At 51.3% G+C, this 19,223-nt stretch overlaps 5 protein-coding genes across 6 annotated transcripts; 2 read left to right on the forward strand and 3 right to left on the reverse strand.

Annotated features, from left to right (window-relative positions):
- Positions 1–354: 354 nt before the first annotated feature.
- Positions 355–2,079, reverse strand: LOC101774364. Its single transcript, XM_004953700.3, has 5 exons — positions 1,862–2,079; positions 1,646–1,768; positions 1,275–1,562; positions 1,018–1,182; positions 355–804 (listed from the first exon to the last, which is right to left on the reverse strand). Exons 1-5 carry the CDS (start codon positions 1,994–1,996, stop codon positions 532–534), a joined length of 984 nt encoding a protein of 327 aa, XP_004953757.1. The 5' UTR covers positions 1,997–2,079; the 3' UTR covers positions 355–531.
- Positions 2,080–4,211: 2,132 nt separating this feature from the next.
- On the forward strand, positions 4,212–6,004 carry LOC101775034 (aspartyl protease family protein At5g10770). Of its 2 annotated transcripts, none has more exons than XM_004953703.3 (2): positions 4,212–4,435; positions 4,546–6,004. In XM_004953703.3, exons 1-2 carry the CDS (start codon positions 4,294–4,296, stop codon positions 5,772–5,774), a joined length of 1,371 nt encoding a protein of 456 aa, XP_004953760.1. In that variant the 5' UTR covers positions 4,212–4,293; the 3' UTR covers positions 5,775–6,004. The 2 variants fall into 2 exon arrangements, with proteins under 2 accessions (XP_004953760.1, XP_004953759.1); XM_004953702.3 differs by having other exon boundaries at positions 4,213–4,435; positions 4,549–6,004.
- Positions 6,005–7,526: 1,522 nt separating this feature from the next.
- Positions 7,527–8,535, reverse strand: LOC101775727 (early nodulin-like protein 1). The gene is made up of 2 exons (XM_004953704.2): positions 8,253–8,535; positions 7,527–8,153 (listed from the first exon to the last, which is right to left on the reverse strand). Exons 1-2 carry the CDS (start codon positions 8,437–8,439, stop codon positions 7,690–7,692), a joined length of 651 nt encoding a protein of 216 aa, XP_004953761.1. The 5' UTR covers positions 8,440–8,535; the 3' UTR covers positions 7,527–7,689.
- Positions 8,536–9,009: 474 nt separating this feature from the next.
- Positions 9,010–11,868, forward strand: LOC101776127 (tRNA (guanine(9)-N1)-methyltransferase). Its single transcript, XM_004953705.3, has 3 exons — positions 9,010–9,502; positions 10,409–10,768; positions 11,137–11,868. The coding sequence occupies exons 1-3, from the start codon at positions 9,092–9,094 to the stop codon at positions 11,560–11,562; spliced, it is 1,197 nt and encodes a 398-aa protein (XP_004953762.1). The 5' UTR covers positions 9,010–9,091; the 3' UTR covers positions 11,563–11,868.
- A 1,329-nt stretch (positions 11,869–13,197) lies between these two features.
- On the reverse strand, positions 13,198–14,004 carry LOC101776527 (nuclear transcription factor Y subunit B-2). The gene has a single exon (XM_004953706.1). The coding sequence runs from the start codon at positions 14,002–14,004 to the stop codon at positions 13,198–13,200; it is 807 nt and encodes a 268-aa protein (XP_004953763.1).
- Between the last annotated feature and the right edge of the window lie 5,219 nt (positions 14,005–19,223).

Here is a 19,223-nt window from a genome sequence, read left to right on the forward strand (position 1 = left end):
TTATGATAACCCTCTCTCTCCATCAAACTCCCGTCAGAAAAAGATGACATTGAAACAATGAGAATTAGCACAAAACAACTGTACTGCTTGTTTATAACGACAAATTCTAGAGATAGGAGGTAGCATCTGATTAAAGGTTTATGTATGAAAAATGCAAATGCATCGACCTTATACACTCTCAAAAGTTAATTTGCAATCCAACTATCCAAAAATTTGTTCCTATAGACGTGGCTTCATAAAAGCACAGAAACATGCATTTTCTCTTAATGCAAGATGCATCATAGTCTTAATTTGCAAGCGCTGGATGTATTGATTTCTAACATGTCTGAAAAACGCAGGCTTAAGCATCTAAAGTGTAAACTGGATGGAATAAATAAAGTATTATTGCCAGTAAAAAAAATCAAAACCACCACCAAGAGTGGTCAGTTAGGAGCACATACAAAAGCAGTAATAATGGAATACTGCTGTGGCACCTGGTACACAGGAAAATTCCACCATTGGAAAACCCATCTTATTCTGCCATCCATCCATCTACTCATCAGGGGAGCTCGACACCTCAGCCGGGGTGACCGGAACTCCATCATCGTACTCGCCTTTTTCGTCATCACTAATCTTCCCCAACGGCGACGAGAAGTCAAGCCGCATCCCCTGCATAACATCCTCGTAGGACTCCTCCAGATCCTGGGAGGTCAACTGGTGATACTCCACCAGCTGCATCAGGCTCTGGTTCTCCCTCGTCAGGTTGGCGTTCTCCTGCGCCAGCCGCGACTTCTCTGCCAGTAGAGCCTCCAATTGTAGTCTCACCTGTACAAGGTTTATGCAAGTGAGTTACTAGACAAGCAAGAAAAGCCACCGATACCATCCAAAAAGACTAACAAGTCCATCATAAGACGAAATGTGGCACAAGATGTTGCAATTAGCCTGCCTATTTATTTGATGCTCAAATGAAGAAATTGGTGGATAAGCTCGTGAACGAGAGAGAGATCAAGAACTGAGTCAGCATCACTCCATCATTACCAGGTCATCTTCTTCAGGGCTGACTCCGCTGTCATTTCCCTCTCTGAGTCTCTTATTCTCCTCCTCAAGCAAACCACACCTCTCCTGCATGAAGTGCAACTCCGACTTGATGTTCTTGAGCTCCCTTGCGAGCGCAGCTGCTCTGCTTGCCATTGAAACCGCCAGCTGCAGATTGAACCACAAAATCGAGCAACAATCAGCCATAGAAAGTAGAAACCACATGAGAAAAAGGAAAAATTTTATTGCAGGCAACCTACATTTCTGGCCCGCTTCAGGTTAGTGCTCTGCGCGACCTCCGCGGAGGCCTGCCCACCCCCCGTCCCCTGCCGCAGTTTGACGCCCGCGGTTTCCTCTACATCAGAACCAGCAGCCGCAGCCGCAGACGCTTCCTTTCCGGCGACTGGAGAATCGCCATCCAGGCCCGCGGCCTCCAACGAGTCGCCACACAGCCGCTTTGCCTTTGGCTCCTCTTCTTCCTCATCTAATTCGGCGCGGCGCTCGCATTCCCTCGCCTGAGAAGAGCACGTGGCCAGAGCACTCACTCCCTGGCAAGGATCACAGGGCACCATCAGATATCTAAAAATACATTCTCAATTTCTCAGGTCAGGAAGCTGGATGGGATCCGGACCTTCTGCGCGGCGGTGAGGGTGTCGGAGAGCTGCGCCAGCGACGCGGCGACGGAGTCCAGACCACGGACGAGCATCAGCGAGTCCTCCCGGAGGCGCTTCCCCCGCTCGGATTCCACCCCGCGCTGCGCCGATCCCCAGTCACGATACAGAGAAACTCAAGATCCGATTCGATAACAGACAAAGCGACAGAGGAGTCATCAGAGATAAGCAATCACCGTAGTGGCGGCAGCGGCGGGTTGTGGGAGCACGCCGCGGTCCTCGAGGATGGTGTCGACGCGGTTGCGGAGGCGGTCCCAGAACCGCCGGTCGTCGGAGGCGGGGCTGGCGAGAGCCACGGTGGCGGAGTCCATGGGACGCGAGGTGCACGGCGCGGGGGGAGCGGGCAACGGCTACTTTTGATTCCGGGTCCGAGAGGAAGGGGGTTGAATCGGGGGTAGAGCTTTAAATCGGGGGTAGGCGGGTAGCTTCGCAACGGTCGGATCGGAGAGGAAGGGGTGAAATCGGGGGAGAAAATAGCTGCTGCGGCGCGCCGGCTGGGGAGCGGGTCCGCGGTTTAGCCGTTTATTAGGTCCGTCATAGTAGTTCGTTATCGTTATATTTTGAATGTGTCTAAGACTACTAATGATTAAAGTAGTGTCTCAGTGATTGTTTCGCTGTCTGAAATAATAATTATTTAAAAACTAGAGGAAACATACAGTGTATACTTAAAAAATGGATGCACATCTCGATTGCAGATTTGCAGGTTCATCATTCTAGTTTTGTATTGTACTAAGTTAAACTGCTATAATTTTAATCACTGTATGAAGTGATAAAAATATAGTCAAAGCTAGATAAATTTGACTTAGTACAAAAAATAAAAGACTTATAATTTGGAACGGATGGAGTATCACAACACTCACCCACTCGTATCTATTGATGTCTAAAAAATTGGATCGCCAAATTTTAAGATTGACAAAGTCACCACTCACCACATATGTAAAAAATCTGGTGATAGATTCTTAAATGGAGGAGGTACGAGCAATGCTTGTTTCTTACTTTTAATCTAAGGTTGACTAGAAACGAACGTATCTATATATCATTTGCAAAAAATGATTGGATCTTGATCTTAACGTGTGGAGGTTTGCTCAGGAGTTCTCAATAGACTTGTTCTTTCGAAGGAGGACAAGACGGAGACTGATCCATAACAGCAAGTAATTTGTACAGATTCTCATTCTATGATGGCGAGCAATGTGACGTGTTGCAGAAGCCGAACCAGCAATACTTTCTACGAAATCCGACCTCAAGCGAACGAGTCACAAGTGAACAACGCCATGACACAACGAGACAACCGAACCAGCAATACTTTCTACAAAATCCGACCTCATGTGAACAAGTCACAAGTGAACAAGTCACAAGTGAACAAGGCCCTGCCAAATATTTAATAAGAACGTAACATCTGGCATATTACAAAATGAAATTCCTTAGTTGGTAATATACAAATAATTTTGTTTGTCAAGTTGCAACCTACATTCTTTTTGTTAAGTTGTTTTTTTCATTGTGGTGAGCATTTCTAGAGACCCTAGCACGTTGAGCTAAGAGATAGAGCATTCAATAAAAAGCTTACCAAGCTACAGCCGCAAAAATCAAAGGCATAAAAAGAGCGGTTGAGGGACAAGGTATCCACAACTCCCCACTGATCATGATACTGGTTGACCCTAACAGGTGGGTCTGCCTAACCATGCTGTGCGGGCCAAGGTATGAAGACGTGTAGAGCGCAAATCAGGAGGTCGGGCGAATCAATTCAGTTTGTATATCACAAGATTCATGTTGTAAATTGATTTCCTTATAACAACCACTAGGATTAGATCTTATTCGACTTGTAACCCTAAGTCGTCAGCCTATATAAGCCGGCTAGGGACACCCCCGAGGGTAGCGAATCCAACACACGTTAACTCTTCGCACATGCGATCAGCAATACAATCCATCAAAACATAGGAAGTAGGGTATTACTCTCCGGAGGTTCGAACCTGTCTAAACATTACGTCCCCTGTGTTACCACTCGAACCTGTCTAAACCTTGCACCCCTGTGTTACCATTCGAGTTCTTGGTCTTACGATCTTCCCCACCTACAAATCTACCACCTGGGTAACCCCTAGTGGATTACTGGTCACTAAATCTGAATGGTCATTTTCCTTTGTAGTTCTATCTGTTTTTTCCTGAAACAAATTCAATTATTATGTTATAACAATGGAACAATTTGAATATACACCCATCATGATTTTCTAGTCCTAAACTTATCCGCCAAAATTAAATTCCCGCAGTCCAAAGAGGCTTGTTTTGCTGAGGAAAGATGACGTTAGTTCCTAACATTCGATCCCGAGGACGCCCAATCTTATCACGAAGAATTCAAAACCGTCACTTTTGTGCGCTGATCAAGGCGGCAACATCGGTTAGGAGAAGACCACACGCATTGGGTCCGATTGGGTCGTCCGCCAAGTACGCACGCCACCGTTTCCTAGCCCACCACGAGTCTCCGTCGTGAAGAATGGTTGCGTTCGTGCCCGGGCACTGTCCTCTATATAAGCAGGTTAGCATCCTGAAGCTGCAACTCACTGCATATCTCAGCTGCTACATCAGTGCCTGTGAGTGGGAAGCAAGGAGCAGAGCCATGGCCTCTGTTCCAAAGCTTCTCCTCCTCCTCTTCTTTTGCAGCTGTCACTCTCTCATTGCTCACGCAGGAGATGATCGCAGCTACACGGTTCTGTCCCTTGACTCTCTGAAGTCTGACGCTGTATGCTCCGAGCGCAAAGGTACAGTACGGTACACTGTCCGGGCACGTATCTGCGGTTTCCACTTGGCGATCGATTCTGCGCACAGTTGTAAATTGCAACCGTTTCCCTTGCTTCGATGATTGTTTCAGCAGTTCCGTTGCCCGGCGCCGCCACGGTGCCGTTGCACCACCGCCATGGCCCGTGCTCGCCGTTGAACATCACTAAGATGCCAACCCTGAAGGAGATGCTCCGGCGTGACCAGCTCCGGGCTGCTTACATCCAACGGAAGCTCTCCGCCGGCGCCAAGGGCGGCGCTGGTGACGTCCAGCAATCGGACGCCACCGTGCCGACGAAGCTGGGCACCTACCTCGACACGTTGGAGTACTTGATCACCGTCGTCATCGGCTCGCCGGGCGTGACCCAGACCATGCTCATCGACACCGGCAGCGACGTGTCATGGGTGCAGTGCAAGCCGTGCTCGCAGTGCCACTCGCAGGCGGACCCGCTCTTCGACCCCAGCTCGTCGAGCACGTATTCACCGTTCTCTTGCAGCTCTGCCACCTGCGCGCAGCTCGGTCAGGAAGGGAACGGCTGCTCGAACTCCCAGTGCCAGTACATTGTCAGGTACGGCGACGGCTCCAGCACGACGGGGACCTACAGCTCCGACACGCTCGCGCTGGGCTCCAACACCGTCACGAACTTCCAGTTCGGGTGCAGCCAGGTGGGGTCGGGCTTCGACGACCAAACCGCCGGGCTCATGGGGCTCGGCGGCGGCACGCAGTCGCTGGTGTCGCAGACGGCGGGGACGTTCGGCACGGCCTTCTCCTACTGCCTCCCAGCGACCTCGAGCTCCTCCGGGTTCCTCACTCTCGGTGCTGGAACTGGAAGCTCGGGCTTCGTCAGGACGCCCATGCTCAGGAGCAGCCAGGTCCTCACGTTCTACGGCGTACGCCTTCAGGCCATCAGGGTGGGTGGGAGGCAGCTCAACATACCCTCCTCTGCCTTCTCCGCCGGGGAGATCATGGACTCCGGCACGGTCATCACGAGGCTGCAGCGGACGGCCTACTCGGCGCTGTCGTCGGCGTTCAAGGCCGGGATGAAGCAGTACCCGCGGGCCCCGTCCAGCGGCATCCTCGACACGTGCTTCGACTTCAGCGGCCAGAGAAGCATCACGATACCGACCGTCGCCCTGGTGTTCTCCGGCGGCGCGGTCGTCAACCTCGACGCGAACGGGATCATTCTGGGCAGCTGCCTCGCCTTCGCTGGGAACAGTGACGACAGCTCCTTCGGCATCATCGGCAACGTGCAGCAGCGCACGTTCGAGGTGCTGTACGACGTCGGCGGGGGCTCTGTGGGCTTCAGGGCTGGGGCGTGCTGATCGCCGCGCGCAAGGACTGAAGGACACTGTCACTACTTGTTGGTGGCTCATGGCTGCGAGGTAACAGACGTGAAGTGGGCAACCATCAACTGCAGCACTTCGATCTCAACTATCTATATCTTCGCGATTGCAATAACGCGCGATGCAAGTGCGCAAACTACGAACCGAATGATAATTGTAATTTTCTCCGGATATACAGTTATTAATAAAGATTGATAATTACTATTGCTCTTCGCTTTGTTGATACTAAACTACTTGGTAGTAGTCTATATACGGATGATACTAAACTACATTCACTAACTAATCAAGCTCTTAGTTTCAAAAAAAAAACTAATCAAGCTCTTAACCAATGATTTTGAAAATCGATAAGAATTTCAAAACTTTCGTTCCGGTGAAGGTCAAACTTGGTGCGCGTCATATCATCACAGCTCACGAGTCCAATTTTCCGGAGGAAGGACAGAGCAAAGTCGCCCTACGAACACTGCACTACTTGGCTGCCTAGGCTGCCTATATTAGCAGCCCACCGTCACCGAAAGAGACATCGATCGCGAAAGGACGCCGTAATTGGAAGGCGTGTCAAAGCATACGTGAAGGATCGTCGTCACGGAGTACGCTGTTAACGATCCTTCACTGTCAAAAATCGTACGTGCTTGATGGTTTGGACTTTGGAGTTTGGACACCGACCACGAAAAAGCACGCCGGCCGAATCAATTGGAGTAGTAGACTGGAAGAGCACGAGATATGCAATAAGAGAGGGAGGTTCCTTTTCTTTTGAGAAAAAAAAATAAGTTCAGGAGGAGGGAAAAAAAATCCTTTTCTTTCTGTACTGGGCCTTCAACCAGCCCAAAGACTCACTTGATGGTCCAGCCCACAAGAGAGATCAGTTGTAGGCTTGTTGACCGTCAGTGTTATTTTCGAGAGCGTCAACGTTTGTAGCAGGATGTCAGCACAGGATGCCGTTCGGCGGCGCGGACGGACCCGTACGACGCCATGCCGGCAGCCGGCATGCCGCTGTGGAAAGCGGACTGCAGCGCCGCGTACACGGTCGAAGGCAGGCGGACGATCACCGTGCCGGTGTCCACTTGTCCACCACCTCCCTCCCCGGTCGCGAACGCTGACGCGCCGGCGCGCTCAGGTGCTACCCGCTGACGACGCTGGTGCCCATCAGGATCACGACGCAGTACGTCGGCGCTCAGCGACCACACAGCAACTGCGTCGTGGACCGGGAAGCCCGGCGTCATCGGGAGGTAGGACAAGAACACCCGCCGTAGGAGCCCGGCCGCCGTCTGCAACGGATCCGGCCTGGCGTTCTGAACCTCCCGTCCTTCGGCGTCAGCGCCAGCATATGTCGTCGGATCTCGGAGCTGTTCGCGACCGTGGTGCTGGACACGTCGCCATAGATGGTTAGATGCCCAGCCACGCTCCACAGCACAACGGCGTAGAACGACGACTCATCACATCAGTATGTTCATCACATTCAGGGGGCCGACGGGGTCAAGGAGGGGATCAGGGCACGTCCGACGCCTGCGATTGCGGTGCGGCGCAAGTGAACAAATTCGAATACAGCCGATGGACGATACGCTTGTAGCTCGTGCGTGCCCCGATGGTTGCGGGCAAAAATGGAATTGACCCGTTAAACCCGTAAATCTTTCTGACGGAAAAACGTAGATCTCATGCAAATCGACGTCGCGAGGCTGCAGAGTCAAATAAAGTTGATGACATTGGTGGATTAACCACCATGTTATTGACGCAAATGATGAATTACATCGAGTCTAATTTCCTCACCTAAGCAACTGGCCGACGATGGCCCTACAAATTTCCTGACACTCATGCTAGATATCGAAAAGCTAACATTACTCCCTAAACCGATGTGACCCACTATCAAGTATCGATGGAGAAAACCAGACACCTAAGCTCAAACCTCCACGAGCAAGGTGACGACACCCACGACCACGAGCCCTACTACAACAGACGAAACAACGCTGAGCGCACGCCTAGTCGCGCCGCTGGCCGCCGGCATCGGGCTCGGGCTTGGGGTGGGCGTGGGGGTGGAAGCGGATCCGGAGCCGACGACGACCGACGGCGCGGCGGGCGACGAGGCGGCGGGGGTGGGCGTGCCGCTGCCCATGGCGGTGGGCGGCATCCCCGGAGCCGCCGCGGGGGCGCCGGTCAGGGAGGAGGGCGCCCTGACGCGCGCGATCATCCGCTGCCCCGCCTCGCAGTGGCCCGGGACGCCGCTGACGAAGTAGAAAGGCCCGGTGCCGTCGAGCCTGAACTTGGTGTCGCCGCTCGTGAACCGGCTCAGCGGCGTCTCCGTGCTGCACTGCTTGTAGTCGTCGTGGCTCACCAGCAGCACCGAGTCGTTGGCGTACTTGAAACCTGCATGCATCAGAGCGATCTATCGATCAAACACGCGCATTCCATAGGACAAGTAGTGTGCGTACTTGAAACTAAAGAACAACCAAGCAGTGTGCGTACTCAGGATGTCGCCGACTTGGAAGTGGTTCCTCTTGGCCCAGTGGTTGTACGTCTCGGTGCCGTTGCCCGACGGCACCGCCCACCCCCGCTCGTCGCCGACGTTGAACACCGCCGGAGGCAGCGCCGCCACCGACGCCGCGAGGAGGGCGCAGGAGATGGCGAACACGGCGAAGCGGAGGCTGGCCATTGACGCGCAGCGGATGGAACAAGGCTACAAGATCGCCGGGGTCGCCTCACTCGATCGGAATGGAGCGCTAGAGAGGAAGTTGATCGAGCCTTTGGATTGGTGTTTCGGCGTGTGAGCCGTGACCAGTGCGGCAGGGTGTTTATATAGACGGTCTCGGAAGGGAGCGGCGGCGCTGGCGAAAGTTGAGGGCGGAGTGGAGGCTTGCGAAATGCGCATGCCGTTGCCCAGGCGCATGCACCGGCGCTCCGCACGTCCAGGCTTCAGGTGCTCCGGATCTCCGATCTCCAGGCCTATCGGCAAGTAACCGCCGGGCTAAGTTTAAGACCAGTCAAACAGTCAATCAACAATGGCGTTTGAACTTGAACTCTGAAGCAAACGGCACGCCGGTAGCACACAGATGGGCTCGAGCATCTTTTGGGCCTCTTTCACAAGGTAGTTTGGGTTGGGCTGGAAACAAAGGCTTGGGCTTTTAGATTGTTTGCCTAGCGGATTAAGACGGGGCCTACATGATTCGTAATCTCCACCAGGACACGGGTTAACGAAGAAACCGCCAAAGGCTATTTCGGTCAAGTCGCTTGTTTCAGTTGTGAAAGTGTGAAACCAAAACCCTCTCCGAACCCAGCGGCTGCTCCGGCGGCGGCGGCGCGTTGAGATGGCCGACGACGCGGTGGGCGAGCAAGCCGCGGTGGCGGCGGGGGACGGGGCGCAGCCTCCTGCGCTGTCGAAGAGCGCGAGGAAGAAGCTGCAGAAGCAGGAGCGCCAGGCTGAGCGGAAGGCGGCCCGGAAGGCGGCGGAGAAGGAGCGGCGGCGCGCCGACGTGGAGCGGCGGAGGCGCGAGTGGGAGGAGGCGCTCGCCGCGGCGCCGTCGGACGAGGCGCGCGCCGAGATGGTGGCGGCGCGGCGGGAGACGCGGCGCGAGCGGGTGGGCCGGCGGGCGGAGGAGCGCGGGGCTCGCGCGGAGCGGCTCCGGCGCGCGGCCGAGGGCGCGGGACAGAAGGTGGTGCTGGACCTCGAGTTCGCGGACCTTATGCGGCCCAACGAGATCCATAGCCTCACGCAGCAGGTGAAATTGACCTTCTTTTGCTAGTAGATTCTGAACTGAAACGAATTTACTGTTGTGGTTGGGATGACACTAGTTAGTCATTAGTCTGTGTGATTCCTGAAGGAGCGAATATATGAGTAGTTTCTCTGATGATCAGGAATGATCCATTTCGATATATGGACATTATTGAAAGAGCATCTAATTTTGGTAAAAATGTGTAGTTAACAATAATTGAACTGTGGCCGTTTTGCTAAAATCAGATTTGTGGTGTCTGTGTGAAGGCTGTAAACCCACTACAGAATTAGATTTGTTAGAGAAACTACTGCTTCTTTGTCTTACAAAATTAACCTTATAGCAGTTGTAGTATATACTGAATTTGTGGCCGCAACCTGTGATAGTGTTCTTAGAAGAGCTCTTGTTTTGTGTGCAGGGTTCCTGTGTTCCCATTAGCAAATTCTACATTTTGTATTGTAAAAAAATCATGCTTTTAATGTACATTTAAAGTTAAGTAAAGATGCAAAATTCAATTTCAAATTCATCCTAGATGTCAGGAAACAAAAAGTACAAGTAGTCGATCCAGGATGTTCATAATGTGCTAAAGTATCAATGTAATTTTTTAATCTCAACATAAGAGATGAATTTGGCATAGAATTTCTGCATGCTTATCTATATTAGTATTACAAAGTTTCCAACATGTTGGAATAACTCTGTTCTTACTAAAAAGAGACAGCTAGTGCCCATGTTTATTTCTGAAACTTTTTACAGCATGCTTGTGATAATGGATCAGAGGGCACTAGTACCTATGCCTGCATTGCATAGTATTGTAAAATATCTCTGTCAAGCTCCAATGCTCCATATGTTCTGCAAGCATACAATTTAAAAACAATCTGAGAAACAATTTTACCCATTAACTAATGTGTGTTGCAGATTATGTACTGCTATGCAGTGAATGGGAGATCTGCAAACCCAGCTCACCTGTGGTTGACAGGTTGCAGTGGAGAAATGGCGACCCATCTTCAGAGAATTCCTGGGTATGATAAGTGGATCATTGAAAAAGCAGCCAAGCCTTATCTTGAAGCATTTGAAGATCGTAAAGAAAACCTTGTGTATCTTACAGCAGATGCTGAGACTGTGCTTGATGATCTAGACATGTCAAAAATATACATCATTGGTGGCCTGGTGGATCGAAACAGATGGAAAGGCATAACATTGAAAAAGGCTGCTGAGCAGGGCATTCAATCTGCGAAGCTTCCTATTGGAAACTATTTAAAGTTGTCAAGTTCCCAGGTGAGCATGATGTTTCTGCCTTTTCATAAGAGAAATTGAAGTGTTGGCTTGCCTCACCATATCCTTTGTTGTGTGTACCATGTTATTATATTCTTAACCGTTTTAAGGGAAAATTACCCTAGTTAAGTTTTTCTTTCTGATTTTCCGAATATTAAGACTTGAATGCAGCACTGAACGAGTGATGAGTTGTTAAGCTACTGCACAAGTTGCTAGGGTAGTTTCATTGAACTATCCACACTTATAGCTATCTTAATTTTTTCTTTATTAGTAATGAAACGGTAGTTTGCATTGGAATATCTTATCTGAATCTGCAACTCTGGATAAGTTTGTACTGAGATCATCCATCTCCTTGTGTGTCAACCACGCAGGTTCTTACAGTTAACCAAGTGTTTGAGATAATGCTAAAGTTTGTGGAAACAAGGGACTGGAAGACGGCATTCTTCCATGTGATTCCACAGAGGAAGCGGGGAGAAGCTGAAGCTGGAGATGATGAGACCAAAGTAAGCTTGGACGATAATGATGATGATGCTGAAGAAGCTGCAAATGGAAATCTTTCTGAGGAGGACCTGAAAAAGGTTATCGATGAAGACGTGGCCGACGATGGGGATGAAGAGCTGGAAGACGACGAAACCGATGTTTCCAACAAGAGGCAGTGTGTTAGACGTGAAGACGTGGAGGCTGGGGATCAGGATCACTCCGGTGCTGTAGCAGAGGCGACACCAGCTGGGCTAGACGCTACTACACCGCAGGCTGAGCAGGCCAAGGAATCAAACAACGGTGGCAAGGACGACTGAAGAACAGTGAACCCCACGTTTGTCACTGTTTTGCAGACAGCTTTGTTTTGGTGGTTTTGGGCGTTCTGAAATCCATGTATTTCAAATCAATTATTTCTCTTTGTGTATTTGGACCTGACCATTTTGTAGTAATCGTCGTATATTAGTACAACGGGCTCGCAACCTGGCGACCGGCATAGGTAGCCTAATGCTCCGGTCTTTTCAACGTGAAAGCTGGAATGAAATGATGAAGTGGAATACCTGATGTCTTGCAGTTGTTGAAGTACTGGATGAAAGTACTAGGTGAAAGCGAAACACCTTTTGTTCTCTCAAAAAGATGGAATGAAATGAACTCTGGGATTTGACGCTCAAACGTACGCACGCGCGCACGCTGGTGCGTGCCAAGCGCCCTTTGTACTGCCCACAGTAACAATTACGGGTGAAGTGTTCCGGCATGGCGCTGCGGCGTCTCCGCCTGCATGCATGGCTACAGGGAACGCAGGATATTTCGTCACGCGCGCAGACGCAGGCTGTACGTGCAGCCGTGCAGCAACAAAAATAGACCTGACCTCACGCGGTCGTGCGTACAGTAGAGAGAGAGAGAGCATAGGGAAGGAGCTAGTAGGCTAGTAGCTTGCAGAGAGAGAAAGAGAGAGTGAGAGGGAGAGGAGGAGAGAGCTCACAAAACTAGGCGAGCTGCGGCCTGCAGTTCCCGAAGCGGCAGCGCGCAGGGCATGCACTGGAGCAGGGGAAACGAAACGAAGACCTGCCGATACCATGCATGCAGGAGCAGCAGCTAGCAGCCAGAACACATACATACGCTAACCCGGCAGAATTGCGCGGAAGCTGCGCACTTACCGGCACTTGTCGCGCGCGCCTCGCACTCGCAGCAGCCAGCCACGCCACTAGAGTGCCTGCAGCCGCGCAAGCCAAGTAGTCAACCGGCCGGCCGGCGGAGCGCCGGAGCCCCCCGCCCCGCCACCAACGATATCTGTAGTGTTGCCCGCCGCTACTAGCTACGGGTGGGGGCGTGGTCGATCTGCCCACGAATACGTGCGTACGCCCGCGTTCTCGCTGATCAATCGACGCGTTCCGCGCCATGCACCGCCATGGCTTCTTCCCGCGACGTGTACACTAGCATGGAGTAAATTCGTTCCCAGCACGTCGTACAGTCTCGGTTTTCCGTCTTCCAGGATTGGACCCAGCTACATTGATTATATTGTATATTCGTCCTTGATTACTTGACCTTTCACAACAAAAATGCCTTTTTGCATACGTCTATGAACCACGCAGAACGCGGCTAGCTAGGCAACATCCATAGCACTATAGCACAAACAACGCATGTCCTCAAACGACACCATTGTTCGAACTGTTACATTAAACGGCAACTGCGTGAACAGAAGTAGACGACGAAGATACACGAACAGTTAATAAGCTGAAAAAGCGTGCAGGAAATAATCTCATCGACCGTCACCGAACACGATACTACTAGCTGGAGCAAGCATTGGGTCGGACTAACAAGAAAAACTAGTAGGAAAGTTGAGAAATTAAGCATGGAAGTACGTAGCAGCGGCACACGTATTAGGAACCGCATGCATGCGTACGTGCAGATAGATAAAGGGCTCGCTGATGATGAGCGAACTGCTAATATGATTGCTACTTGTACGACGCGAACGGGTGCTGGTGCTCGAAGCCGCCGCCCTGCGACGCGCTCCCGCCGCTGCTGCCGCTGCCGTCGCCGCCGCTCCCGCCGTTGCCGGGCGCGTACGCGGCGCCGGATCCCCCGTAGTACGCGGCCATGGCGTGCTCGCCGCCGTACGCGGGGTCGTACGGGTACGGCAGGTACTGGTGGTGGCCGCCCTGGTGGTGCGGCATGGCGAACCCGTGGCCGTGGCCGTGGTGCGGGGGCACGGCGCCCCCGTACATGGAGGCGTGGTGCAGCTGCATGTCGTGGTGGTGCGGCGGCATGGCAGCGCCGGGCGCGCGGGGCTTGAGCATCGGCGGCGGCGCCATGGAGTGGTGGTGGTGGTCGCCGCCGCGCGTTGCACCCGGTGGGAGGCCGCCGACGCCGCGCGCCTCGCCCTCGAATTCGCGGTAGCGGTGGAGGTAGACGCTGAGCGGGTCGACGTAGTCGTCGAAGCCGAGGCGGCTCATGGCCCAGAGCACGTCCTCGGCGGTGATGGTCTTGCGCTGCTCCCGCTGGCACCGCTCGTTGGCCTCCCCCGTGATGAAGCTGATGTACTCGGACACGCACTCCTGGATCGTCTCCTTGGCGTCGTCCGAGATCTTGGCGTGCGGCGGCAGCACGCGCCGCATGATGCGGATCACGTTCGCGATCGGCATCAGCCGGTCCTGCTCGCGGATCGGCGGCGGCGCAGCCTGCTGCTGGGCCTGCGCGCCGCCGCCGTTGTTGCTGCCGCCGTTCGCCGCGCCGGCAGGGAGGAAGCCGCTGCTGGAGTCCATTGGCTCTCTCTCGCTACCTGAAAGCTAGCTAGGGTTGGCTTGCTCGTCAGCTCGTGATCGAATGGCGTAGTGGCCGGGATCGAGTGGGGACTGCTAGCTGCTTGGCTTGCCTTTGTGGTAGCTACCACTACCAGGGAGTGTGTCGTTCTTGTGATGTGTGAGGATACGTTAAATAGGAGGCTACGAGGTGTTGACCAGGTGGTAGCGAGCACACAGGCTACTCCTCTAGGCATGGAGCTAGAGAGGCACGGCAAGAGGCGATGGCGATGGCATGCATGCACCGTACAGGGAGGCGCCTGTTCATGACAAGTGGCGGAGGATTCTGCGACGAAGCACTGCTCCGCCGTCTGTCTGCGTGCGTGGGCGTGGCCGAGTTGTCACGCGCGAAAGATGGAACGTGAAAATGGATGAATCGGGTAGTACTGTTGTTGCATCGTCGTACGCCATGGTCACGGTCGCAAAAGATACGCATGCATGATTTATTGGTTCAACGTACGTGGTAGTGGTGCCTATGGATTAGATTTCTTAGTGGTATTTTAAGTGTCATTTTGCATTTTCAAATGTTTTCAAACTTTTGAAAACGAGACGTGTATCATGTGGATGGGTGGTTAACGCACGCACGCATGCATGCATGGAATGGGTCGTTGCTGTCTTGCTGAAGATTGAAAAGACCAGCGGCCAACCGAGCGTTTTTGCTGCTTCCCAACACACACATCCAATATTTTTCAATGCTTCTTTTGACTTCCTGCTGCACTGTTTCTACCTCAGTAAAAAACACTACTATGAGCCATCTGGTACATGAGCCTAGTACGACTACATGAGCCAGGGTGATGATGTGGCAAATTTGCTTGCGTGTGCACTGAGCTCCCGATCAGGCAGGCCGAGCCTCATCTGCTTCGATAAGGATAAGCAACAATACATCAAAGATCAGTACTCAACACCACGGCACCCTTAGCGAAAAAAGAAAATTACAAGCACGTCCTGCAGTGTCGCTGTCCTCGCAACCGACAATGCCTCGTAGTGGATCGGAGCTCGCCATCATCATCTCCCAGGCAACAGCAAACAGAAGAGGACGGTCTCCATGACCATCCATCCCCGAGCTCGTATCAGCACAAATCACCAATTCACCATTGCAGGCTACACAAAACAGAAGCCGCAGTAGGTCCCAAGAGATGGGGAAAATTAGGGTAAAGCACCAATGAAAGAACCTCGACCGGGGCATCAGCAACACACCAAAACAGTCTTGAATTCTTGATACCGATCCGTTGACAGTTGACACCGCGCCAGAGAGAAACAGAGAGGAGCACCACTGCTCCCAAATCCCACTGGCCCGAAAACCGCGGTCTGCCGCATCTCCGAAAGCCATGAAGGCCACCGGATCGGAGCCGGGACGGCCCGGCGTCTCGCCGATGAGAGCGACTGCAATCGTCGAGGCCGCCTCCTGATTCGCCCAATTCACTGTAGCGAAGGGGAAAGAGGTTTCGAGAGGACGTCCTGATTCATTGGCCTACTAGCTCCAGCGGCGTGCGATCGACACAGATGACTACAACAATCAGCGGGCCGATTAAGCTGCCCTGCATGATTTTTGGTTGCATTCCCAGGTGGAGGTGGTCAAAGCTAATCACCATTACTAGCTCAGGCAGCACCTTTGCCGGAGCCAGGATCTCAAATTCGGTGGCCTGGCGTAGGATACACCTTCCTGGACCAGCATGCATAGCGCAGAATTACTAGCATGACCTGATGAGGCTTCCCTGGTCGCCGAGACCGAATCGGCAATTGCCAAGGTGCCGCGAACCCCAACGGCGATCAAGGTGTGGCACCCAAAATAAATGCGCAGGACAGCACATCAGCACCGTACCATATCTTTTGGGTAATTTTGCTCCCGGACACCGTTCAATGTTGCTATTTGCTGACGGACACTACTCAAATTCATCCCTAGAACACTCTTCAGTTATGGTTATTTGCTATTAGACATTATGTCTAATATAATAATAATTTTTTGTAGTAGTGGAGAGAGAGAGAGAGTAAAAATGACCAAACTGACCTTGCTAATATCCCTAGCGGACTGCGGACCGCTGCTGCAACATAGCGTGGCCGCGTGCCGCGGCAGTGCCGCGTCGTGCACTCGCCATGCTGCTGCAGCAGTGTGCTCGGCTTCTGGTGCTGACTAAAGTAAAAAGCTAGTCGGCTCCTGGCTGCTCTGGTGTTAACTATAGGCCTGAAGTAGTAGTAGTACTAGTTCCTCCTCATCAAGGATAGTTCATGCATGCTTGCTTATAGGAATGAATGGATTTTGTATATTTATGTAAGGATCGTTTATGTACCTAAATGGATGGATTCGATGATTTCTTCAGTTCTTGCATCTCTTTGCATCTCTCTTCTCGTTACAACAAGTTACAACCAATCCCAAATGGCCAAACCCATCGACTGAAGTTCCATTCAACGAAAGCTTCCAAGGGCCATTCCAAGCTGCCACCCTGTAGAATAAGGGGGTGTTTGGATAGCAAGGCTAAAGTTTAGTCCTGTTACATCGAATGTTCGGATGTTAATTAGGAGAACTAAATATGAGCTAATTATAAAACTAATAGCAGAACCTCTAGTCTAAATTACGAGACGAATCTATTAAGCCTAATTAATTCATCATTAGCGAATGGTTACTGTAGCACCACATTGTCAAATCATGGACTAATTAGGCTTAATAGATTCGTCTCGCGATTTAGCCTAGGGGTTGTGTAATTAGTTTTGTAATTAATCTATATTTAATACTCCTAATTAGTGTCAAACATCCGATGTGACAGGGGCTAAAGTTTAGCCCATGCCTCCCAAACACCCCCTAAATCGAGGACGAGATTGAGGGCTAGGGCCGATGCCACGGAGGACGTGACGGCTGCCATGAAGGATTCGCTCCTCCCGTCGGGCGTCGGCACCTGCAGCCCCAGCCGCGGCAAACTCGGAGGCGCAAACTTGGAGGCGTGCGGGATGCGCACCAGGCAGGTGGAAGACTGACGTGTGGACCCCACGTTACAAGGGTAAAATTAACTTTTCATATGTTTTCTCTCTCCTCCAGAGTAGCAAATTATTATTTTAATAGTTATGGTGTCCGAGAGCAAATATCCACTGTAGAGTGTCTATTAGCAAAGACAAATTTGAGTAGTGTCCATCAGTAAAAATCAACATTGAATAGTGTCTCCTAGCAAAATTTTCCCGTATCTTTTCATCTTTCACAGAGCAAATATGCAGCATACAATTATTGCTTAACCCTCCTAACTTTTGTTATTGAAATGATACATTGACTAATTAGTGACAGCAGGTTCTTCCTTTCTCCTTGAGCTGTCTCTTTACAAAGAGAGGCAGGGTAAAAAGTTGTTTCCTTTCCGATGGTTGGGCTGACCGCGTGAGTCGTCGTCAGTTGCTTGGCGTAGAGGGTGTTGATGAAGTCCCGTAATCTTGTTCTTGGTTGTTGTTTTCAAGTAAAGGAACAAGAAGAGCTTCTCCTTGAACCAACGGTGAACTTGAGCTTGGGGACCAGGAAGAGGAGGTCGACGTGTTATGGTGATCTTCTATGGTGTGGTGATGATCTTGGGTATTATTCTTGCATCTCCTTGTGTTCTGTAGTTCTTGGCTTTTTGGGCAAGAGTCAAGAAAGATTGAAAGAGTGGAAGTGGGGTAGTAGAGTACCCTCGTGTTGAAGGTGTGGGCTGATGAGTAGGTACTGTGTGGTGACACGCGGCGAGCCGGCAACATATATGGTTCTATGCATGTGCACTCACGGTTGATTGTTGTGTCCAACATGGACTAGGGCTCCCACCACGAACCATGGTCAATGTTGGCTCAAGACTGACATGGTTGGATGAGTTGACCCAGTTGGGGCTGTGGCAGTCTATTGAGTACCAGGCCAACCGACGTGAGCTAAGGCACGGTTTGACTAATCTTCAATAAAAAATAGAGTTTAGCCTTGTAATTACAAGCATAATCTAACTAAGAATGAGTACATGCTTAATGATATATTCATGATGACATGGTTTTGCACATGATTAGGTTTTGCTTTGTGACATACTCTACCTGACCCATCCTCGTTCCTCCACATATCTTGCTTCATCAAGCACATTGGACCCATCAACCCACTTGCATTCCCCACATCATACTAGCAAGTAGTAACTCTTTTGATGCTGGAGTCAATCATGTTTCCCTGCAGCATTGTCACCACTACATTTTCTATCACTAGCCTCTAGCTCCACCTGCACTTCTCCTCCCTAACCTTCTGCTTTTGCCACAGCCGCCTCTTCCACTACATGGCTATTATTATTTTGCATACTTGCACCATAAAGCGATGACCCTCCTTTTCTCCTTCACAATGGCAGTCATCTCAAGTAGCACCATCCCAAGGGTTGTCTCCTTCTCAATACTCTCCATGGTATGTTGTATGTATTTTATAAAGATGGCATGCTAGCCTTCCACTGGTGCCCTCGTCCACGGCAACAAAGGTGAACATGCCCATTGCCTCGATGATGCACTAGTTGTTGATCATGCCGCACACACAGTTTGTGAGGTCCATGTCCTTGCACTCATGCTTAATAATATGTGTATTATCATGTCAGGCGCGCCCCCGTGTGTCCACTATGCATGACTCGCTCCTGCTGATCGGTGGCGCCAGTATTGGTGTTGGTGTGGCTACTACTATGTTGCCCCCCTCAGTAAAGCACCAATATATTGTGTCTCACACAAACTTGATGAGATCCATATCATTGGTATTTGGAACTCAAGCACACCGAGCGGTACTACCTTGGCTAGCGGGGTTCAAGCCTACTCCACCCACCCTCCTCCTAGTCGATCAGCATAATGTCAATGTTCATGACTACAAACACTAGGAAACCAACATGAGTGTGCAACACATATGTGTTCTATCTTGAGTCTTAGCGAGAGGCATATCTTACCATTAGGTTCACTAGCCATTGAGCCTTGATGCCCCTACAAGTCACCTTCGAATTGATGTTGAGGTGTCTTCTAATATGAGCAGCCTAATCACCTTTGTTGTTGTGGGCAATGGACTTGTCTCTATATCCTTTCTGTTGGCTAGATATTTGGCATCTTGAACACAAATGTAAGCCTTTGGTTGGCAGCCTCAGGAGTTGACCAAGCCCTGCTCTTCCTTGTACACCCCTTCATGCTCTGTAGCATTGGCCTTGCCATTTGACCGAAAAACCTAGTGCGCAGAGCAA

This window comes from Setaria italica, chromosome I (genome assembly GCF_000263155.2).
Source record: "Setaria italica strain Yugu1 chromosome I, Setaria_italica_v2.0, whole genome shotgun sequence".
Taxonomy (NCBI): domain Eukaryota; kingdom Viridiplantae; phylum Streptophyta; class Magnoliopsida; order Poales; family Poaceae; genus Setaria; species Setaria italica.